Source organism: Pogoniulus pusillus, chromosome 16 (genome assembly GCF_015220805.1).
Source record: "Pogoniulus pusillus isolate bPogPus1 chromosome 16, bPogPus1.pri, whole genome shotgun sequence".
In the NCBI taxonomy this organism is placed as follows: domain Eukaryota; kingdom Metazoa; phylum Chordata; class Aves; order Piciformes; family Lybiidae; genus Pogoniulus; species Pogoniulus pusillus.
Window position 1 is genome coordinate 6,941,395 of NC_087279.1, and position 23,847 is coordinate 6,965,241.

Consider the following 23,847-nt stretch of genomic DNA (forward strand, 5'->3'; position numbering starts at 1 on the left):
GTGCCTCTAACAGCAGTTCCTTGTCACCAACTTTGTTGAAATGGCTCAAGACTTGCAGTATTTGAATATTCTTTGTATCTATTGCAGATATGAAATTAAAGATTTACTAAGCCATGCCTTTTTTGCTGAAGATACTGGGGTAAGAGTGGAACTAGCAGAAGAAGACCATGGTAGGAAATCCTCTATTGCCTTAAGACTCTGGGTAGAAGATCCTAAGAAACTGAAAGGAAAACCCAAAGATAATGGAGCCATTGAGTTTACTTTTGATCTGGAGAAGGAAACTCCTGATGATGTTGCACAAGAAATGGTAAAATATGCTTCTGCTGACACAAATGGGTGTATCTATATATATGTGGAGTGCACAGATCTATAGGTGGAGTGCATAAACCTCAAAAGACAGCAGGAGGGAGTCTGGTAAAGTAACATCCAGTGAAAGGTGTCTATTTTAAGCAGTTTGCATGGATTTTAGCAGTGTGCAAGAAAGGGCTAAACGTGGCAGAACTGACAAATGTTGCTTAGCAAGTCTGAAAACAGATGGGGGAAATGGCATTTCAAAGAGCTCTGGGACCACAGAGGTCTAATCTCCTTTGATATTTTGAAAAGGCTATTGCCAGTTTCTGGTGGCTGTTGAGGGTCTTTAAATTTGTTTGCAATCAGCTTACTTTCAGGCAGCCTCCTGGAATAAGTTAGGAGAGTACAAGAGTTCAGTAATAAAATATCCTGCCCTGGATTCTTCAAAACACTTCTTTCCATCATACCTGTGGGTGTGAGGTGAGGACAGCCTATGGCCAGCACTCTATCAGCAACCATAAATAGGCAGCTAAAGTCAAGCCCACAGCAAAGAGTTAGGAATAAGCTTTGGATTTTTCAAGAGCTGAGTTTCACCAGCTCTAGAAATAAGAATTGGCTTAAAGAATGGTTGGTGTGGCTGATTTTCAGTGCCTGCCCTGTGTCTTGACGAGTCTATTTGGGCCACATTAGTTAACAGCACGCAAGGTTCTCTGGACCTGTGCGACTCTTCTCTTGAGCAACTCCCTTCTGTCTTTGACATTTGCTGGATCATCAGTTGGGGGATGTCAGTGAGGTCTGAGGGCACAGGCAGTGGAAAATAACCCATATCCAGCTGCAGCTGCATTTTAAGCTGCTTTGGACCTATTAATTTTAAACAGCCAAATTCTAAGCTGCCACAGGCTGATGTCTGGGCAAGAGCAAAGAAGGAAAGCCTTTAGATTTCCTCCATGTACATAAGAGCTTTCCAAATCTGTAGAATATGCATGTTAAGAAGGTAGGATGAGCAGACAAATCTCTTGATAGGTCATTCTTAGGAAGTAAAACTCATAGCCTGTGTTGCAGGAGATTATGCAAACAAGCAGCACAAAGATGAATTTCCATTTTTATCTGTGGAGCAGCAAATTGGAGAAGGCCAAGTCCCCTTTGCAGTCAGATGTGACCAGTCTGCACTTGACTTCATGATGGGCTGCTGCTTTCTGAAAGTCAATCAATGCCGACTGACTTCAGCAGTTAAGAGAAGTTAATTTGACACGAAGCTCTGTTAACCTCTTTTCCCTCATGGCTTGCCACGGCATCAAGCGCAGCAATTTGGAGAGCTGCCTGTACTGGAAGGATGAAGGCAATACATCTGATTTGGGGGGGAGTATCATTCCCTCCAGCTGCATTGTTCAAAGAGCACTTTTCTAAGATGCCTTTTTCCCCTCTTTGCACTGTTCTGTTAAGTCTTTTAAAAGAGCAAAAAAGATGGAAGGCATCTGCTGTAAACACCCATTAGGAAGAGAGCAGGTTTAAGTGGGGAATTGTACAGGGTTAATTCTCCAGAGGCAGTGACCTGACCCTAGGTCATCTTGACCCCTCTCCAGGGGTGGGTCTGAACACCACCAGGTGAATCCTGGTTAGCCCACTCCCCCTTCCTGTCTAAAGGTCTATAAAAGCAGGGGCACTTCCTGTTCTCTCTCACTCTGTGCTCCCTGCCTCCCTGCTTACCAACATCACCATCCTGCTCCTGGTTCTTGCCACGTGGCCATCACCCACGAGGCAGACAAACCCCTTACCATCAAAATCTGGTTGTATTTACACAGTTTGTATCTGTTTTCCCTTCCCTATACCTTTGTAACTTCCCCACTTCAGATACCTTTTTAATTTATTGTTAAACTTTTCTTCTTTTTAACTTCCAAATCAGAGTGAGGTTATTTATTTGGGTGTGCTTTCCTTTTTCTCTCTCTACATATATATATAATTCCTTTCTTTTGGGAAAGAAGGGGGGAGAGGGAAGGGCACTCTGTAAAATTGTTGTTGGTTCTGTCAAATATATTTGAGTCTCTGGGAATTTAAATCAGAACCGAGGCAATTAACTTGGCGCCCAATGTGGGGCTCGAAACCACAACCCTGGGGTTAAGAACTATGGAAGGTGGAGGATGTCAGGAATATATATATATATATACACACACACAAAAAATATACAGGTAGAAAGTCTATGTACCAAAAAATACAGGTAGAAAGTCTGTGTACCCAAAGAAATATAGATAGAAAGTTTGTATACTCCCAAAAGTATAGGTAGAAAGTCTGTGTACCCCCAAAAATATAGGTAGAAAGTCTGTGTACCTAAAAAAATATAGATAGAAAGTTTGTGTACCCCCAAAAATATAGGTAGAAAGTCTGTGTACCCAAAAAAGATATAGATGGAAAGTTTGTGTACCCCCAAAAATATAGGTAGAAAGTCTGTGTACCCAAAAAAAAAGGTAGAAAGTCTGTTTACCCAAAAAAAAAATAGATAGAAAGTTTGTGTACCCCCAAAAATATAGGTGGAAAGTCTGTGTACCCAAAAAAATATAGGTGGAAAGTCTGTGTACCCAAAAAAATATAGGTAGAAAGTCTGTGTACCCAAAAAAATATAGATAGAAAGTCTGTGTACCCAAAAAAAATAGGCAGAAAGTCTGTGCACTCAAAAAAAATAGACAGAAAGTCTGTGTACCCCAAAAAATATAGGTAGAAAGTCTGTGTACCCAAAAAAATAGGTAGAAAGTCTGTGTACCCAAAAAAATATAGATAGAAAGTTTGTGTACCCCAAAAAAATATAGGTAGAAAGTCTGTGTACCCAAAAAATGTAGGTAGAAAGTCTGTGTACCCCAAAAAATATAGGTAGAAAGTCTGTGTACCCAAAAAAATATAGGTAGAAAGTCTGTGTGCCCCCAAAAAATATAGGTAGAAATACATATATACAAAAATATCAAATACCTAATATATATTCAGGGATTAGATACTGTTATTTTAAAATGCATTAGGGGTAGAATTTTTATTCAAACAGCTCCCCCCACCCCCCAAGAATATTTGGGGTTCCTGTGCTTCTGAGGTGTAGAAATGCAGTTCATGTTCGTTTCAAGGTGGTGTTTTCGGTTGTTAGGGAGAGGTGTGGGTGCCTAACCCTGCTGAGTCTCTGCCTCCTCTCTAGATCGACTCTGGATTCTTTCATGAGAATGATCTCAAGATAGTTGCCAAGTCCATACGGGACAGAGTCGCCTTGATACTGTGGAGGAGAGAGAGGATTTGGCCTAGGATGCAGTCAGAGGAGCGCCGGGACTCCGAATGCCTGGAGAAGCTGAAGCTGCCGCAGGCGCAGCAGGTCCAGGTCACCTACCTTTCCCACACTGGCCACCACATCCTGTCGGAGTCGGAGGAGCCCGAGGCAGACCAGCATCCCTTCCAGCAGAACCTGCCCGCCAGCGTCACCTCTGTGGCATGTGAGTCTGGGCAGCGGTACGGGCGAGGGCTAGTCAGGAGTTAGTGGCGCTTACTGATTTTGGTATTGAGCAATCTCACCATAGACCATCACTTTTAATAATAACAACAGGGTCTTTGCAGAGTCATGGGAAGCGTTACACAGAGGGAAATAAACGTGGAATCTGGAACACTTCAGAAATAACCAGCAACAGTATAACAAACATTAACTACTTAGGAAAGAGAATCTTGTGGCCAATATGCCGCTCAGCCCCGAGGGAGACCCTGAGGCTCCCTTCTGCTAAGGCAGGAGGCACACCAAAATTCAGTTCTAGAGAGGCTTTTGAAGGGTGACTCACAGAGTATTATCTCCAGAGTTCCAGGGCTAACTACAGTTTCCAGACAGTACCCAAGCACTTGAAGGGAGTGTCTTGATAGCTGTTGAGAGGCTTCTAGGTCTTCCCAGATTCAAACAGGGTGCTGGGAAAGAGGCAGACAATCTCTGACCTGATCCTGGTTCCTCTTGGACTCCAGACTTGGCATGAAGGTTTGCAGAGGTGCAGGCAGGATGTCCTGCAGATGTATAGAGAGCACAATGTTGGTGGCACTTCTTGCCATGTCGTGAGGCACTTAATGCCTTCTCTTGGTAAACTTGAAGCACTGAAGTTTCCAGGTAGTTCACGCTCAAAATGGTTTTCAGGTAGTTCAAGCTCAAAACAGTTTCCAGGTAGCTCAAGCTCAAAACATCAGGGCTAAGCTGGTCTGAAGCACAAGGCAGAGCAGAGCACGTTGTCCGAGCAGCAGCAGAGCAGCACAACTGCTTGCAACTTAGATTCACTTATATTACTTGCCTGAGTGTAATGGCTCCTTTGGCCACAGAGATTCACCAATCAGAATGGCACTTTGCCAAACGAGCCATGTTAGGTGAAACCAGGGCTCCCTTACCCTTTTTTGGGCAAGGCATTCACAAGTGCTTAAACACCTGTGGGTACCTGTTCAGCACTTTAGGAGGGGATATAATATCCTTTGTTTTCCTCCTGCCCTTCCTTCCCCCATCAGCAGAAGCGTGGGGCAAGCCAGGCCATGTTTTAGGCCTGTTAGCCTTCCACAACAGTCTCCTGTTGGTGAGACTCGGAGCTCAGCAGTGAGCTTGGCTGCTCTGCACCTTCTTGTCCAGTGGCTCGGGAAGCACAAAGCCTGGGACAGCTGCGTCACCCTTGCGAAGGAAACGCAGCTCTGAGAACTGTGCTCTGCAGGTGGCTCCCCCTTCAGCAGCAGCACCTGCAGCAAACAGTGCATGTGCGAATGGGAAAGCAGGGAGAGCTGCTGCTGGGCACCAAAAAGCCATGGTTTGTGTGGCAGGTGGTGAGAGCAGCACCCAGTCAGTGTGAGTGCCAGGGCCTGCAGAAGCTCAGTTGGCACCTATTGGCTTTTTCAGATCGCGTTGGCAGTGCAGAGATGTTTAGTCACAAACAGGTCTTGCCGAAACCAAAGTGCTGCTCTTGGCTGTGTTTTGTGAGTTACCCTTGATGGTTTGCCTGCAGAGGTCTCCAGCAGAAACAAAAGTATCCCTCTCTGAACACTTCAGGTTAGAAGTCAGGATTTCCCTGTTCTGGGGGAAACTGCAGCTGTGTTGGTGATGCATGGGAGGAGCACCAGACCTTGTGGGTCGACACTAATGATTCTGGAGGCCCCTAGGTCGTGATGCAGATGCTCTTTGTGTTCCAGGCTCTCTGCATTGTCCAGAGCTTGCGGCCTTGAAGGAAGGGGCATTGCTTGATCTTTCTTATGGCAGGTGACAGGAGGTGACTGTGCTCTTTCATCCAGGCCCTGGTGGCTACAAGCCAAGGATCTGCCAGTTCTTTAGATTAAGCTAGGTACTGATTCAAGACTGAGCACTGGCATGGTTCAAGACAAGGAGGACTTAGACCTCTCTTTAATTCCAAGCACTGACTTTGCCTGTCAGAATTAGAAACTGCCTGGGTTTGCTTGCAGAGCTTGTTGGTTCTTTCTTTTATTTCTGAGCATGTGAGGAGGTCTTTGTTTTTTTTCTGAGCATCAGCCATCTCCAGCAAAGAGCAAGGTGTGAGGAGGTCTTTGTTTTATTTCTGAGCATCAGCCATCTCCAGCAAAGAGCAAGGTGTGAGGAGGTCTTTGTTTTATTTCTGAGCATCAGCCATCTCCAGCAAAGAGCAAGGTGTGAGGAGGTCTTTGTTTTATTTCTGAGCATCAGCCATCTCCAGCAAAGAGCAAGGTGTGAGGAGGTCTTTGTTTTATTTCTGAGCATCAGCCATCTCCAGCAAAGAGCAGGGTGTGAGGAGGTGGTGTTTTTATTTCCCTAAAGTAACTTGTCCCTGTCTCAGTCCCCTAAAATCAATCTTTGTTACCTAGTCAAAATCTGAGATTGAAATTTTAATGTGTTTATGCTTCTACATATCTTGAAGGAAAGGTTGCCAGGTATTTTTAGCTTGGAAGAGTTGAAATTTTGTGAGGTTTTGGATTGGGTTAATTTTTGTTGTTGTCATCCATTTTTATTGTGATAAAATCTGATCACAGAACCAAGTTTTATGAGGTCTTGGATTTGGGTTGTTGTTTTTTGTTGTTCTGCACATTTATTCTGATAAAATCTGATCATAGAATCAAGTTTTGTGAGGTTTTGGACTGGGCTGTTGTTGTCATCTGTTTTTGTTGTGATAAAATCTGATCACAGAATCAAGTTTTATGAGGTATTGGATTTGGGTTGTTGTTTTTTGTTGTTCTGCACATTTATTCTGATAAAATCTGATCATAGAATCAAGTTTTGTGAGGTTTTTGGGTTGGGTTGTTGGTTGTTGTCCATTTTTATTCTGATAAAATCTGATGTGCATATTTTGCTTCTAAACTACTGTCATAAGGCTTCTGGTTTACTGTTCTGCACTTGTATGTAAACGTATTGAAAGCTGCATCATCTTCAGCAGAGAGAGAGCTGCTGCATTCATTCAGGTGTTGCATAAATTACTCTGCAGAGGGTCACAGAATCACAGAATTTCTTAGATTGGAAAAGGCCTTCAAGATCATCGAGTCCAATCATTAGTTTCACACTGACAAGTCCTTGACTAAATCAAATCCCTCAGCACAACATCTAATGACTATGAATCACTGTGGTTGGAAAGGACCACCAGGACAAAGCCTATGCAAGGCTTGACAGAAGTAAAAGTCACACTGTTCTCACCTCTTTCCTGTATCAGAACTGAGTGCTTGCAAAATCTCTGACATGCATGACTAGTCCTTAAAGCACTTTGCTTTGCTTAAGAGGCTGACCAGGGATGATATTCTTTGACAGCTTTATATTATCAGTGTTCACATCCCTAGCTGGGTTTTATTTTAGAGGAAAGGAGGAGAAAAAAAATGAAGGGAAAGGAAAAGAGGGGAGGAGAATTAAAGAGAATTAAAGAGACTTGAATTGAGGAGAGGAGACTCGAGGAGATGAACATGTATTTTTGATCATGGAAATAAGCATTTTAGTTTTTGTTTGCTGGAGGGCTGAGCTCAGGGTCTGCTCTGAATGCTAAAACAGCCAGGCATGCCTTGACAGGAAAGCAGAGCTTCAGCAGCTCTGAGAAGTGCCCACATCTGCAGAACACTGGGGGAGTCCTGCACTATTTACAAAGCTTTTTTTTTTCCCCTGCAGCTAAATTGATCTCATTTCAATTTTTTTTGGATCTTATCCCCCATGCTCTGTAATTCCTCTGGGAAGGACTGTACTTATGGCTCCTTTTGTTTTCAGTGGTACAAGGAGGCTACTTCCCATAGCTCTGTTGAACCTGAACCTGCAGCACTATATCCTAAATGTGAACCCACCAGTTTATTTGGTGTTCCTCCTCAGCTTTTAACCAAGACTTGATATTATTTGACACTTCACTGTCAGATGGTTTTGAATGGTCTTTCTTAGTGATGTTAGGCCTAAGACCTCTATAAATTGCTATAAATTTGAGGTCAAGCTCAAAAATAGAAATTAATAACTTACTATGTGTGGTGTATGTTGCTCTGTAAAAACCTGAGACTGACTCAGCTTTTACTGTAGCACTCCACTGTCATACTCTTGCCTTTTTTTTTCCCCTTTGAGGTCTTAAATAACTGTTTGTAATAAACTTGAAGTGTGTATGTGACAGAAATCTCTGCTGCCTCAGAGCAGGGACTCTAAAAATGAGCTGAATCAATCAAGAGGGGATTTTAATGCTGCAAAAAAAAAATCCACAGTTGGGAGTATGGCAGAGAAATGTCAGTGCTGGTGCTATTAAAAAATAATTTGTTATTCAAAAGCCAAATAAGTAAAACCTTGTTTGGAATATGGAAAGAACAGAAGATGGAACAAGAACAAGCATTTAAACTTAGCTATAACTGAAGCCTTTTTTTATAGGAGCTGCATTACAATTTTCCCTTCAGTTTAGAATTTGAAGTCTGTTACAAATTATTTTTCTTTGGGATACTTAGAGCTGCATTCTTGATGGTCTCATTTCATTTCTCAACTGAAGAAAACAGTATTTTATGTTTGGGAGGAGCCCTCACTCCACTTTACAAGCTTCAGCATTTGTGAAAAGCTGTTTTACAATCAGCAATACTCAGTGATAGTTTTATTTTAGATGGACAAGAGAAAATGTTTGCCAGTGACCCATAGCTGTGCAGTCCTTGTGAGTTATCTGGGCCATAGTTTTATTTCAGATGGACAAGAGAAAATGTTTGCCAATGACCCATAGCTGTGCAGTCCTTGTGAGTTATCTGGGCCATAGTTTTATTTCAGATGGGCAAGAGAAAATGTTTGCCAGTGACCCATAGCTGTGCAGTCCTTGTGAGTTATCTGGGCCAATACTGCATGAGAGCTCTGAGTGGTGCTCCTACATTACTGCAAACCTGCAAGTGATTTTGTTATCTATTCTCTATCTTGAAGTATTGCTGCATACTCAAGTAGGGTATGATTTACTGAACTAATAAAGTGTGCAAAATAAAAACGTTGCCATTTTTCAGTGCTAGCAATAAAAAGGAGAGGGGTTAAAGTCAGTGAGTCCTGGGGAGATCTGTCTCTGAAAGGCTCTGTGCTCTCCATAGGCATTGTGACTGGGGTTTCCTTTTCTTTCACCCTACACATCCATAAATGCCTGCAGTTCTTAATGTCAACCTTATGTCCTTTAAAGGAAATATCAATGTGCCTTAAATATCATTGTGGCCACAAATCCATGGGGATGGGTTTTGGCTTCAGAGCAGCAGCATGTGCCTTTGGTAGAAAATAACATTTGTGTTGTATAATTTATTTATATAGTGGAAAGGGCCAGGGTAGTAAAACTGCTAATTACATAAACCAGTGTTGACCTTGCTCTAAAATCAGTACTTGAACGTTTGGAGTCGTTGAGCTTTTAATAAAAGCTATTGTTCTTTCAGCTGACAGCACATTTGACAGTGGCCAGGGGTCCACTGTTTATTCAGACTCCCAAAGCAGCCAGCAAAGCGTCATCTACTCGTCTCTGCCTGATCCAGTCCCTCCTGCTATCCAGCGGGTGTATAGCCCACCTCTGAGCGAGAGCCAGCCTGTGCCCCATAGCCTCCCGCAGCTGGGGCACTACCAGCAGCCCTCAGGAGTAAGTCTGCAGCTTTCTGAAACGATTTTGTGTCCTACATCACACTCAGTGTCTCATTTACGCTCTTCTTTTCAGTAGGTATGGATTTCAGGGTTTGCTTTCTGTTCCTCACCTCTGTTGATGGGGACTTGCTCAGTGATGCATTTCTACCTTCATCTGAAATCACAGAGTCGCATGATGGTCTGGGTTGGAAGGCACCTCCAAAGGTCATTCAGTCCAACCCCCTCTGCAGTCAGCAGGGACATCCTTAACTAGATCAGGTTGCTCAGAGCCACATCCAGCCTGCCTTTAAAAACTTCCACCACCTCCCTGGGCAACTCGTTCCAGTGTCTCAGCACCCTCATGGTGAAGAACTTCTTCCTAATGTCTAATCTAAATCTCCCCTCCTCTAGCTTGGACCCATTCCCCCCAGTCCTATCCTACCTGACACCCTAAAGAGTCCCTCACCACCTCCCAACCCTGACAATGCTGTGCCTGTGGATTTGCTGACATTTCCCCAGATGATGAGACTCGGTAACTTCCCAGTCCTTGCAGACAACGTTTCATGTTTTTCTCCTGTCTCCTCTGAGCCAAGGACCAAGCAGACTGTTTACTTGCACTTCCATTTTCGATGAAGAGTGGTAGAGGCTCTGAAGATGGGGGTTGCTTCCCTCTAAAGCTGTGCTCTCCCTCCCACAGCCTGGCCTCCCTGCCGTTCCAGCTGCGCCCGCCGTGGTGTCCCAGCGGCCCCAGCACTACCAGGAGCCGGCGATGCCCTTCCCAGTTGTCCAGCCCACGACTGTCGCCTCGCTGCAGTTGGGGCAGCCGCAGCCAGTGCTGGCAGGCCAGCAGGTGAGACCTCCACAGCTGCCAAAGAGTGCTTTGCTCAACCTGTTCCTTCCCCACTCACTGCTCCAGGCTATGCCTGCAGCATGTTTGAGATGTCTGAAACTGTGAAACTGCTGCTTGAGAGATGTAGGGGTAGGGCAATGTCTTGTTTGACCAACCTGATAGCCTTTGATGAGGACATAAGCAGGTGGATAGATGATGGGAGAGCAGTGGATGTGGTTTATCTTGATTTCAGTAGAGCCTTTAACACTGCCTTCTTGCAGCCAAACTGGGGCAGTGTGATCTGGGTGATCGGGGAGTGAGGTGGATGGGAACTGGTTGAAGGGAAGAAGTCAGAGAGCTGTGGTCAACAGGACAGACTCTAGCTGGAGGCCTGTATCTAGTTGAGTTCCTCAGGGCTCAGTACTAGGACCAACACTATTCAATATATTCATCAACAACCTGGCTGAGGGCACAGAGGCACTGTCAGCAAGTTTGCTGACGACACCAAACTGGGAGCAGTGGTGGCTCCCCTCAGGCTGTGCTGCCATTCAGCCAGACCTGGACAGGCTGGAGAGCTGGGCAGGGAGAAACTGAATTAAACCTAGCAAGTGCAAGGGTAGAGTCTGGCATCTAGGGAAGAACAACCCCGTGAACTAGTGAAGGTTGGGGACTGATCTGTTGGAGACCAGTGAAGGGGAAAGGGACCTAGGGATCCTAGTGGATGGAAGGATGCCCATGAGCAAGCAATGTGCCCTTGTGGCCAAGAAGACCAATGCCATTCTGGTGTGTATTAGAAGGGCTGTGGTGAGTAGGTTGAGAGAGGTTCTCCTGCCCCTGTACTCTGCTCTGGTGAGGCCACTTCTGGAATATTGTGTCCAGTTCTGGGCCCCTCAGTTCAAGAAGGACCTCAGGGAGCTGCTTGAGAGAGTCCAGGACAGAGCCACAAAAATGGAGTGGAAACATGTTCCTTACAAGAAATGCACTGCAGCCTTTCCTGAATGAATAGTAGGGCAGGTCAGGAAAAGAATGGGAAATTAAGGTGAGAGAATGCATCTGCCTGACAGAATGAAACCTACTGAGCTGTATGAACATCCACTGCTGTCTAGGTACAGGAGAGCAGGGAGGGCTTCATTGCCTCATCTTGGTTGGAGTTTTTCTCTCCACGGGGAATCTGTGTATTTGTAATGCTGCATTTTAATGAGGCAAAGTTAGCATAATTTATTGGGCTATGTTTCCCTCCTCGTGCCTCATCCAGTTCACAAGTGTTTTGTGAAACACAAGTTGGATCTGAAATGGAGGCTTTGAGGCTGCTTGGTTCCATGAGTGCAGTTTTTCTGCTTTCAGCTGAGTGTCCTCTGGTCAAAGGCAGGTGGAACAGCCTGTGCCAGCATGCTCAGTCCTCAGTGATCTGTGGGCAGCACAGCTGCAGATGAACCCAGCCTGGGATGGTAAAATACCTGAGTTAGCTTTGGATGCTGCAAGGTTTGTTACCTTCAGCCCAGTACTGTGTGAGGTGAATGTCCTCCCCTAGAGGTCAGGTTTGGTCTGCAAGGCATTCAACCCCTGACACTGAACACCAGCTGCCAAATACTTTTCTGTTCCCTGATGCTTGTATTGGAAACTTACTGGTTGTGGGTGAATTGTAGCTATGTAAGAGTGGATGGCATCTTGCTTCCTTGATACATCTTCTCCAAGTTTATTGTATGAATGCCTAAAAACTGTTTGAAGAATCCTGGTATGAAAAAAGTGCAGAGCTATACACTCTGATGTTGCTTTACACTGGTGAAGGTGGAATGATGATGACACTTGGCTGTTCATTTTAAAGTCCCCTTTTGACTGTCAGTGTTAGGATCTGTGTGCAGCAAAGCCTGGGGGAAGTAATCACAGAATTGTTGAGTTTGGAGAAGGCCTCTGAGATCATCAAGCCCAGCCTATAACCCAACACCACAACATCAGCTAAACCATGCCACCAAGTGCCACAGCCAGTCTTTTCTTAAAGACCTTCAGGGATGGTGACTGCACCTCCCTGGACAGTCCATTCCTTGGTGCCATGGTCTAGCCTTGAGCTCTGTGGTAAAGGGTTGGACTTGATGATCTGTGAGGTCTCTTCCAACCCTGATGATACTGTGATACTGTGATATTCCAGTGCCTAATCAGCCTTTCTGTGAGGAAGTGCTTCCTAACATCCAGCCTCCCCTGGCACAGCTTCAGACCATGTACTCATGTCCTGTCACAAGGTGCCAGGGAGCAGAGCCTGACCCCCGCCTGACTACAAACTTCCTTTTAGGCAGTTGTAGAGAGTGGTAAGGTCCCCTCTAAGTCTCCTCCAAGCTGAACAACCCCAGCCCCTCAGCCTTTCCTCATGACTTCCTCTCCAGCCCCCTCACCAGTCTCATAGCTCTCCTCTGGCCCTCTTCAGCACCTCAGTATCTCTCTGGCAGTGAGGGGCCCAGAGCTGCATGCAGTGCTCGAGGTGTAGGGGCCCAGAGCTGCACGCAGTGCTCGAGGTGTAGGGGCCCAGAGCTGCATGCAGTGCTCGAGGTGTAGGGGCCCAGAGCTGCATGCAGTGCTCGAGGTGTAGGGGCCCAGAGCTGCATGCAGTGCTCGAGGTGTAGGGGCCCAGAGCTGCACGCAGTGCTCGAGGTGTAGGGGCCCAGAGCTGCACGCAGTGCTCGAGGTGTAGGGGCCCAGAGCTGCATGCAGTGCTCGAGGTGTAGGGTCCCAGAGCTGCATTCAGTGCTTGAGGTGTAGGGGCCCAGAGCTGCATGCAGTGCTCGAGGTGTAGGGGCCCAGAGCTGCATGCAGTGCTCGAGGTGTAGGGGCCCAGAGCTGCATGCAGTGCTCGAGGTGTAGGGGCCCAGAGCTGCATGCAGTGCTCGAGGTGTAGGGGCCCAGAGCTGCACGCAGTGCTCGAGGTGTAGGGGCCCAGAGCTGCATGCAGTGCTCGAGGTGTAGGGGCCCAGAGCTGCATGCAGTGCTCGAGGTGTAGGGGCCCAGAGCTGCATGCAGTGCTCGAGGTGTAGGGGCCCAGAGCTGCACGCAGTGCTCGAGGTGTAGGGGCCCAGAGCTGCACGCAGTGCTCGAGGTGTAGCCTCACCAGTGCCAGTACAGGGGCAGAGTGACAGCCCTGGTCCTGCTGGCCACACTGCTCCTGATACAGCCCGAGATGCCATTGGCCTTCCGTGCCACCTGGGCACACTGCTGGCTCATGTTCAGCTGGTTGTCACCCAGCACTCCCAGATCCCTCTCGGCATTGATCTTGTGCTCCCAAGTAGGTCACTCCAGAGCCAACATGGGACCTCAGTGCCATGCTTCTGGAACAGAAGATACCTGTGAAGTTCTTTGAGCATTAATTAGAGGGACTGCAAAGGGAGATAGCAGTAGCTTGGAAAAAGTGAGAGCTTGTTACTGATTGTTTCCAGCTTTAATGCAGCTTTTTATTTCTGTCCTGCTGTATAAAATGTGGCAGTGGAGCACTGTTTTCCCTGGAAGGTGAAAACCGCACTCTTGCCTCCCACATTGTTACTGCAGCCCCTCAGAAATAACTGGGACCCAGCTTTTACAATAATATTGTGTGCTACTGGTGTCACAGGTAACAAGGGTTGTGTATTTCAGTGCCTGCTGCATTACGTAGTCAGCTTTTGAATGCCAAGATTAGCTGGGTACAGTCTGCAGAGTGGGAATGAGTCTTTGAAGTTGGTAGGTGGGGATTTTACAGAGCAAACTAGAACAAACTCTGGGGCTTAGAAGAGTCTGAGTCATTACAAATAACCATTCCAGGATGGTTAGAACTTGTCTTCTCAGGTAATGTATCTTTTGATTCATTGGGTTTTAAACATAGACTCGTGCAGAGGGTTTAAACTAAGAGCACCCTTCTCTGCTGGAAGCCATCCCTGCTCTGAGCAACCATTCTGCTCCATGTGGCTTCACCTAGAGGGACAAAGGGGTGGCTGGGGCCAGTGAACTGCTTCTTTCCAGGCTCTGACCTGTTTTATTCTTCTTTTCTTTCCTAGCAGCAACCCATATCACAGCAAGCTTCTCTGCAGCAGGTGCTTGCCAGCCAGCCGGTTTGCCCAATCCAGCCTGCAACCCATCTGCTACCCCAGTACCAACCCCAGACCTCTCAGGTGGCAGCTAGCAGTACCCCACTGAAACCCCTGCAGATATCAACTGTGCCACCTCAGCTTCCGCCAGTGGCTCCTTCCCAGGTAACACCTTTGAAAGGCACTGACCTGAGTGAGGCTTCCCAGCTAATAATGAACATGATTTGCAGTATTGTGTGGCTGTTTGAGTGCCTGCCAGTTTAATTAGTCCACAAGAAAATAGCTCTTTCCTAAGGGCTGTGTTTTCCTGTCAGGTTTCGTCTGGTGAAGGAGCAGTGCCCTTTGAGAGAGCCTTTCTCACGCCTAGAGAAGCCAGTTAATGGAAGCTACAGAATGGAAATAACTCCCATTTATTGACTTCTTTTTTTTTATTACTATTTGCACCTTCCCCTCTGGCATATTTTCTTCCCTCTCCCATGCTTGAGAGCATGAGAAGTTGCCCCTTTTTTTTTCTTTTCCTGCACTCCTAACTTCACCAATTCCCCTGTCCCCTACTGAACTCTAAGCCCTCGCTGTTGCTGCCTTCACTAGCAGGAACAGACCTTTCCTTGGCCTGGAAGGGTTGGCTGGGGCTATGAGTGTGTTTGCCAGTGACAGCTGTGGTGGTGTGAAGCAGCTTGCACCAAAGGGAAGAAGCTTGTTTGGTGTCAGGGTAGTTACAGTCTGTGTCACCGAGAGGTTTTGACTGCAAAAACCCTTCTCTGGGTCTTCCACAATGCCTGGGTTGCAGCCAGCCTGCTTAAGGACAAGGCTTTAGAATTGTCTGGTTGAATTCTGCATCAGCCTGCTTAAGGACCAAGGCTTTGGAATTGTCTGGTTGAATTCTGCATGAGCCTGCTTAAGGACCAAGGGTTTGGAATTGCCTGGTTGAATTCTGCATCAGCCTGCTTAAGGACCAAGGGTTTGGAATTGTCTGGTTGAATTCTGCATCAGCCTGCTTAAGGACCAAGGGTTTGGAATTGTCTGGTTGAATTCTGCATCAGCCTGCTTAAGGACCAAGGGTTTGGAATTGTCTGGTTGAATTCTGCATCAGCCTGCTTAAGGACCAAGGGTTTAGAAATGTCTGGTTGAATTCTGCATCAGCCTGCTTAAGGACCAAGGCTTTGGAATTGTCTGGTTGAATTCTGCATCAGCCTGCTTAAGGACCAAGGGTTTGGAGTTGTCTGCCAGAATTCTGCATGAGAAGAGTTTTGGGTTTTGTCTGGGCCAATTCCTTTCATCCCTGTTAAAAACCCAAGCGACTTTTAATTGGTTCGTTGCTTGACAGCTTCAAGCTAGCGTTGGAAAGAGTTTTAAGCTTCCAAGGTGTGAAAGTGTCCCCTCAAAATTAAATGTCTCTTCTACTGACAATTTAAGCATGAATGGGGTTTTTGTTAGTGTTTCTACGCCTCGGGAAGCGAACGGAGGCGATTAACAAACAGGTAGGGCAGCTGGAAGTGCTTTTCGCAGCAGCTGCAGTTGATGTTGTGTTGTGTTTGTTTCAGATCCCTCAGTTTCCCGTCATTCCTGCGATTACTCCTCTGGCAGGACTCGACAGCCTTCCTCCAAACCTCTCCGATATGCCTGCTGCGAACGTGCCCCCCATACCTGCGCCTTCCCAGTATTTCGCTCCAGCCGTGATCTTGCCCAGCCTCCCCATGAACCCTGCCCTGCCCATGGCGCCCAACTCCCCTGCCCTGCCCATGCAGGCAGTCAATCTCCCTCACACCACCGTGGCTTCTCTGGTCTTGCCCTGCCAAACCATAGTGCCAAACATGTCGGCCGCCACCATACCGCTGCTCGCCGTGGCTCCGCCGGGGGTGCCAGCGCTGCCGCCACACCACGGGGTGCCCCAGCTGCCCCAGCAGCAGATGTACCAGCCCACCTTCCAGCAGATGATGCCGGGCGACGCGCCCTCCCCGCACCACGCACAGAGCGCGCCGGCGGTGTCCCAGCCGCAGCAGCCTGCGCCACAGCAGCCGCTTCAGCCCAGCGCCATCCACCCCTCGGAGCAGGCTCTGGCTGCGCCAGGGGCTGGCCACCAGGTAATCGGTGGGCAGGGGGCTGTGGTGGTGCTGGACCACAGGGCGGGTACTGAATGCAAGCTTGCCCAGGGCTCACTCCCTGTCAGCACAGGGCGGGGAGGGCTTTTTCTCGCCTGGCTTAAGTTTTGTTAACATCTCTGCCTTGGCTTAGGATGTGGTTGCTGGAGCTGTGAAGTCAGGTGGAGCAGGTGAGACCTTAATCCCCAGGGAAAGGTGAATGCCAAGGAGATAGGGAATACTCCGAGGTGCTTTGGATAGTGAGCAGCAGAGGAGCACCACCTCCAGAGTAAAGTAGCACAGGCTGTCCTGCTGTGGCAGGGGAACCGCCTGAGTGGGCACAGTGCCCGCACGGCCTTGCTGATGCCTTGTGTCTGCGTGTGGTGTCCAGGCTGAGGTGTGCTCGTGGCAGAACTTGGGTGAGCTGGCAATAGTGGGGGTGTTTTGATGGAGAACTGCAGTAAAACAGTAAAAGAAAATGGCCAAACAACTCCAAGAAACCACATGGGGAAGGTCAGTCAGACAAGAAGGAATTCTGGCTGCAGACATTTTCCCCCTTAAAAGAAATGGAGCATAAACTGGAGCTTCTAATATTAGCCCTATTTACAACACAAGTGGTTCAGGACTTGCTGACAGGGCCTAAATACTTCTTTTGCCACATCTGATATGGCAACATGAAATGCAGGCTGACCCCAGCAGGGGAGAGCACTAAAGCTGCTAATAACGGCCTCGAAAAGCTGCCTTCTACTGCAACACTTTGCCATAACACATCGATTACAGTTCACAACATCTCATTCAACCTGCCATATCATGGCCTCTTCAGAGTAGTGCCCAGTTGGGTAAGTCCTCCCTTTAGCATATGTTTGATACAGAAACTCTCTTTGTCAGAGAGCCCCAGACAGCCGTGGTGTTTCCAGGGGCTTTGTAGGGCATTGAGCCCTGGCCCCTTACATGCAGCAAGCTTGGCAAAAGCCAGCACCGGAGAGCTGATGCTCCCAGAGCCTCCTGGCACACTTACTGGCTATCAGATTTGCATGGAGGGACTGCACAGCCACATCTTTAGAATAAGAACCCACAGGTATTGCAAACCAAGTGGCCAAGTGCAGAGGAAGGTTCCAGCCCTGCATGGTTCTGTAGCATCTCTGTAAAGAAAGGCTCTCCACTGCAGTGCTGGCTGGGCTGAGTGCTTCCCAGCTGGGCTTTGCCCAGGCGAACTGTCCCTTGGAACATGGTGGGAATTATTCTGCCTATATAAGGCTTTAAAGAGAAATGGCACTGCTCTTCTGCCTTGTGCACCACAGCTGCTGTTCTGGCAGCCTCCACTGAGGTGGCAACTGTTAGGTGTTGTGAAACACATCGAGTCTTTATTTTTACCCACGTTAAAACCCGGAATAATAATTTCAGCTCAGCTCCAGGCTCTGCAGAGAGCACATGGCAGTGGAGTTGCATGGCCTAGTTCTCATCTGAGGCTTGATTCTTATTTGTTGAAATGCATTCTCCATACAGTCTAAATCTCTAGGTGATGATTCTTTCAACAAGGAGAAATCAGGCAGTTTTCCCTAGTACTAAGAAGGCCTCTATTTTTTTTCTTCCCTATTGTCCTTTCTTCCTATTTTTTTCCTCCTCCTTCCCACACTTTCAGTCCCCTTGCAAAGATACACCATGTACCTAAAAAGGAGAACGTTCTGATCTGAAACGTACAACTCCAAGGAAGTGTTATGCAGAATAACAACAAGATGGTCCCTTAGGTAGCTGGCATCTGATGGCACTGGTTGAGTTCCCACAAAGCTCTTACGCACAAGAGTTATTTTAATGCACTGAAGAAATCCACCGAGAGAAATGAAACTTCCTGCCTGTGCCTAACGTGAGGCACAGCCTGCAGGACCTGAGCCTTGCTGCTTGGCACCTCCAGTGTACACGGGGGATTAAATGTTGAGACTAAATGGAACATTATTTGTTGCTAAACTGGGGATTAAGCATTGAAACTATGTGGAATAATATTTGGTGTTTAACCGGGAGATGAAATGTTTTAAACTAAAGGGGGATAATATTTGCTCCTTCAGGCAGTGGGGACTAGTCAGTAAGGGTTAGTTTTGTGGTGTACACATAGAGTAGAGCTCTTAAAAAGAGCCCCACTTTAGGTTACGGCTGGATTTTGTTTCTCTGCATGGACAGTGTGGTAGGCTCATCGAAAGCAGAGCAAACTCTTCAGGACAATGAGCTCGAATCGAGGCTTTGATTTCTTAGCAAAACATGGCTCTGCTCCTGCAAAGGAAACGGCGCCTGAGCAATACACAGTTCTGCAGGAAGGATCCTCAGGTTTTCATTTGGTTGGTTCAAAGCAAGTTGAAGCTCTTCAGCAGTTGCCTTTCCAAGCAGAGAGCAGGCAAATGCAGGCTCAGAGCAGAAGCGGAACCCCTTTGCTGTGAGCTCTGGCGGCTCTAGTTCCTCGCACAGTAAGTCACTGTAAGCAGAGCCTTGTTTTAACAGCTGTCTGTTGTGTTGCAGCAGATGACTGGACACTCTCAGTATGCTCTGGAAGCTGGAGCCCAGGTGCCCGTGCTGCCTGTGCAACCTTCGCTAGTCATGTCACCGCCTTTGCAGCTGCAGCCCGAACTGCTGCCTCCCCGCGGCGCTCCAGAAGGCATTTCACAGCTCCATGGCAGCCTTGCTGCAGCTAGTCCACCTGTGCCCATAGAGCACTGCCTGCCTCTCCAGCCTTCTGGTCTGCTGCAGCTCCAGCCCGAGCTTCCCCAGCCGCTGGGCCAGCAGCCCCCAGCTCCCTGCTCAGCTGTCCAGGCAGTCACAGAGACATCTCAAGAGGTAGAGCCGTTTCCTCTGAAGTAACTCACCAGCCCCACCCTTCACTCTCTTTCTTACTCCTCTGTGGAATAATGGACTTATTTCACAGGGTAGATTATCCCCACTCACCATGTGGAGCCTCCTGTCCTAGATGCTGACATCTCTGGCTTAGCAAATAATTGGCTACTGCAAACGAAGCTGGAAACTGCATGTTCCTTGCCAAATGTCTCCTTGAAGCCAATGAGGCAGTGGGACCAAGAACCTCTTTGCCCATAACTGAGCACAAATACAGGGATATAAATCATTTTCTTCTAAGTGCTGTGGGGCAGTAGGCAGCTGTTCTGTAGAGTTTCATCCATGTTTTGTCCAGTCTTGTTTTGAATGTCTCAAACACTTGTGTAACAAACATCATTTGCCTTAAGAAACTGCTTCATAATCTATTTCTTCACGACGTAAAAGCCCTTTGTGTTCCTCAGCCTGGGCCTTAATCCCATTTCATTTAGTGTTGTATCCTCCTGTACTGTATGAACTATAGCCTAGCCCTGGGATTTTTGTTTCTTCAGATATCTTGAGATGTCCCAAATTCTCAGGGGTCATATAAGCAAGATACATTTGACTGCTTTTTTAATAGAGCTGTCAGCTCCTCCTATTTGCTATTTTCACTTTTCTTTCCACTCCCATCATTGTTTAACCTTCAGTCTTGACAGAGTGTCCCAGGACATTTCCTTCTCTTCAACTCTTTCCTAAACGCTTCTAAGTGAAGCAAAACAAAGGTTTTGGCATGTGTACCAATTCTTGGTTAACTGATTTTGTTCTCCACTTCTGAATGGAAATGTCCCTCAACAATTCCACTCTCAGAAAGGTTTCTCTTGAGGCTCTCCACTCTGAGCTACCTTTCCTCCCAAAGTAACAGTTTCTGCCTTTTCAAACTAAATCTTTTTCACCCCTGCTTTTCTGAAGTTCTTGCGTGCTTTGACTGCCCAGCCTACAAAGTCCACTGAAGGTAGAGCTCAGCTCCTCTTCCAGGAGATCATAGAATGGTTTAGGTTGGAAGAGACCTCAAAGATCATCCAGTTCAACCCCCCACCATAGGCAGGGACACTTCCCAGGAGACCAGGTTGTTCAAGGCCTCAGTGTTCCGTAAGGATGCTGCCAATACTGAAATCAGATTCTAATTGCCTGTGCTGCCTGCCCTTTCAGTGGCAGATGAATTCTTGTCCAATTTCATGCTGTGATGGAGAACCCTTCCTGGTGAGTGAGCTGTTGCAGAAGTGGTAGAACCTGCCTGTAGTGCTTTGCTTGCAGAAGCCCCAGGTAAAGCCTGGCTGTGACAGGCATATCCCTTACTGAAGGTGTTTCTTCTGCAGCTGTCCCTTTTCCTGTATGTGCAGCTCATGTCAGGTTTAACACCAAAGCTGCAGACTGCAAATTCTAACAAGCCTCACTGTTACTCAGCAGTGTGATGTGGGGGTAGAGGTGGTCCTACATTACCTGAGAAACCCATGCCCACTGAGGGATGTGGCTGTGCTGCCACTTCATCCCATCCCCAGGAGCATCTAAGCACTGTTCTGCTGACACTACTCTCGTATTTCAGTGTAAGTTAAGTCCCTTCTCTCTTTCACTTTAAGGAAACAGTATCACTGGATGGTCAAACTGTTCAGCACGCTCCCCATCCTGCTTTTATGACCTCTATTGCCAGGGTTTTCTTGGATGTAAGAGGAGTTTCCTATCTGTATCTATTCAAAACACTGTTGTAATGCTGATACCTCTTTTGTTTGAATGTGTGGCACTACTCACATCCAAACCAATCTGGATAGGATCAGGCAAATGCGATTTTGGAAGGCACTTACTCCATGCCTTCCCAAAATTGAGATGCATTATGTCTGTGTTCTCTCTTTTCATTCATTTTGTAGTTTTAATTGAAGTTGCAGTCAGGCTCAGCATGGCATATGTGTGACATTACAAGCAAGGGGTGACTGGTTTAATGCTGAGCTTTTAACTCCAGCCTATAGCTGCGCTGCTCTTAAAGTGTAGCTGTGAGAACTAGGAGGCTTGTTTCTGTCTGGCTGTCTCTAGATGGACTCTATAAACATGCTTCTACAAATATATATATATAAAAAAAATATATATTTATTAATATATCTGAAGTGTGTGTATATACTTGCACTGGTTTGTGTCTGTATGTGTCTGTAGAGGGTAAGCACATAGCACTTGGAGTCAGCATCACAAATTCTGTGCAAAGAGGGCTGCCAAGGTCACACTGCTGGCACTACAGCCCTTAGTGGAAACCTCTGTCACTTGAGAGCAAGAGGACATATTGTGAGGGTGGCATTTTCAAATGGGTTCATTTTAATTCTTTGATTTGGAAGCGCCCCAGAAATCCTCACCATAAGCCAAACTGCAATGAAAATATTTGACATGTGTCAGAAAACTGCACAAAGCAATGAAACAAACGAGCTCATGCTCTGCAGCCATTCAGAAGTAGAATGAGGTAGATGGTGATGTGGATTTGTCCTGCAAGCAATTTTTTTCCATTGTGATGAGAGCTGCTTTGATTCTCTCACCCACCCTCTTCTGCTTTAGAGACAGCAGAAGGGAACTAGCAGTTCAGTGGCTCTGCCTTCAGAAGTGGTTGTGCACAGGTACTGATGATTTGGACAGAAGTGATGTTGGGAAGGTAAAATGGGATGCTGAATTTTTACTAAGTTGCAAGAATTCCTTAAACAGAATGGTGTAGGATTACTGGGGTCTCAACAACAAAACCTTTGCTAAAGGTGCTTTCCCTGTGCAAATACTTCAATGACTTTTTCTTATGTTTTAGGAGCAGGCAATGCAAGACAAACTCCAGACTCTGTCACAGAGCTGTGAAAGGTATTGTTACAATCTCTTTGATATAAGAAATGTTTTCTTTCTGGAGGCTTTCCTCTCTTTATGAGGCTAGGCCAAATCCCTGGCCTTTGCCTTGACTGAGAGAAGATTGGCAAGAGCTTGGCAGGAGAAGATGGAAAGCTGCATGGTTAGGAAGAGAGCTGCCAGAGTTCTGGGTGCAATGTGCCTGTTTTGGCTTCTCTAGCTCTTTTAATTCTTTAGTTTGGGTGCTGCATCCTAACCTTGATATATGTACAATGACTTTCTTATCAGCATGTAACTTCTCTGTTTTAGAGACACCTGTAGGGCCCTGGGTTTGCAAGTGTTCAGTCTGTATAAAGCCATGCTACATTAGCATAGTTGGGTATGTAGTTTATTCCCTCCTTGGGAACAGACTGAGTCTACTTGTGTCACCCTCTGGAAGACCTTTCCCCAGATATGTTATGGGGAGTGGTGTATTGGTGGGAGATGAGTGCTGAGCCTCTCAAAGGCAGCAATACAATGAGTGCTAGAACAAGTGTTGGAACACTTGGCCAAAGCCTGCTGAGTGGCTCTGCAGTGCGAGGTCACGCTCCAGCCTAGCAGTGCTCATGATGGAAGTAACAGCAAATAACCCCCAGAATCAGCTCAGCACTTCTCAGAAGCAGAAGGATATTTCAGTTGCTGCCAGCCCTCACCTGCCTGTGTCTGTACTCAAAAACAGAAGGGGAAGCAGCAAGGTTTGGTGGAAGCAGTAAGGAAGAGCCCTGGTGGAAGGTTGGCTGCTAGACTGGAGCTGGGGCAGTGGCTGTTGCTTCAGGGGTGGGACTGCTCTCCCCGAGGATCTGCTGCTCCCATGCCATGGCTCCTGTCAGTGTGTGGGTATGACAAGGGAGATAGGAGCAGTGTGTGCTCACAGTCGGCTGAGTGCCTCACCTGCTGCAGGAGCCAGCACCAGCTTCATCTGTATTGAGGATAAAACTTTGGGGTTAGCATTCTGGTGAGCCCTTTCTGCTTTCCTGAGCAGACAAGGTAAGGTTATGAACTTTGAAGACACTTCTCTCTAAACTGTTTTCATTCTGCCCCACCAAAAGAGTTAGCCTGACACAAGTCAATGCAGTCCTGCAACCTGAAAATAGAACCTTCTTTTGCCCAAGAATTTGGTGCTTTTAAACACTGGTGAAAAGTGAAATCTAATGCTTTGTCGCTCTAGGTGAGTTCTGGCTATAAATGAGACAAAAGGAGTACTACTTGTCTGTCAAGTTCGTGTAGAAAGGCACACCAAAATTTCAGTTCTCTTTTGGATTCTAATTTGCCAGTTCCAGAATTTGGGCTGCCAAGCTGGCAGCCCTGACTACAGCACCACAGAGAGTCAGTGCCAGCACAGGTCTCGTAGCCACAGAGGGAGGTGTCCCTGTCCAGGAGCATGGGGCGCTCACCACTGGAGCTGGGTTCTGCTTTTGTAGGCTGGAGGGTAGCAGCACATGAACCAAATGGCTGGCAACTGCAGCAGGGATATGCTCTGGGGTAGATCCTGTGCACAAAACGTGTTCCCTTCCCTCATGCCTGAGTTATGCATGCAGGGTAGCTGCAGAGGGAGCAGAAGTAAGCTGTTCTGTGCAGCTCGTGTAGAGCCACAAGTAAAAGCCTTACATGCAAGAAGGGGGATGCATAGGTTAGACTTATTTGGCCCTACAGGCATAATAAAAAAATGAAGGACAGGAATAAATTGTCCAGGAAGGTTATGGAATCTCACAGGAGCTTTGTGAGATTGGTGTAGGCAAACCTCTGTGAGGATTGAACAGATAGAGCTGATCATACCCTGGGCTAATAAGTAGGCCAGGAGGTCTCCCAAGGTTCCTTCCTGACATGGTTTATATGAACCTTTGAAAATTTCCTGCTAATTGCTTGCATGTTGATGTT

General features: G+C 47.0%; 1 protein-coding gene across 12 annotated transcripts in view; it reads left to right on the forward strand.

Moving 5' to 3' along the window:
• WNK2 (WNK lysine deficient protein kinase 2) overlaps positions 1 to 23,847 on the forward strand; it is a 124,189-nt gene that overhangs the window by 60,277 nt on the left and 40,065 nt on the right. For 9 of the 12 annotated variants that reach the window (XR_010305166.1, XM_064156278.1, XM_064156283.1 and 6 more), the window contains exons 7-14: positions 88 to 307; positions 3,464 to 3,752; positions 9,145 to 9,341; positions 10,020 to 10,172; positions 14,165 to 14,359; positions 15,739 to 16,278; positions 18,784 to 19,098; positions 21,899 to 21,948. Coding sequence is in view for 11 of the 12 variants with exons in the window: in XM_064156278.1 (XP_064012348.1) it covers positions 88 to 307; positions 3,464 to 3,752; positions 9,145 to 9,341; positions 10,020 to 10,172; positions 14,165 to 14,359; positions 15,739 to 16,278; positions 18,784 to 19,098; positions 21,899 to 21,948 (1,959 nt within the window). In the remaining variant the exon portion in view is untranslated. The remainder of the gene's footprint in view (positions 1 to 87; positions 308 to 3,463; positions 3,753 to 9,144; positions 9,342 to 10,019; positions 10,173 to 14,164; positions 14,360 to 15,738; positions 16,279 to 18,783; positions 19,099 to 21,898; positions 21,949 to 23,847) is intronic. The other 3 variants (XM_064156280.1, XM_064156279.1, XM_064156286.1) reach the window with 3 other exon arrangements.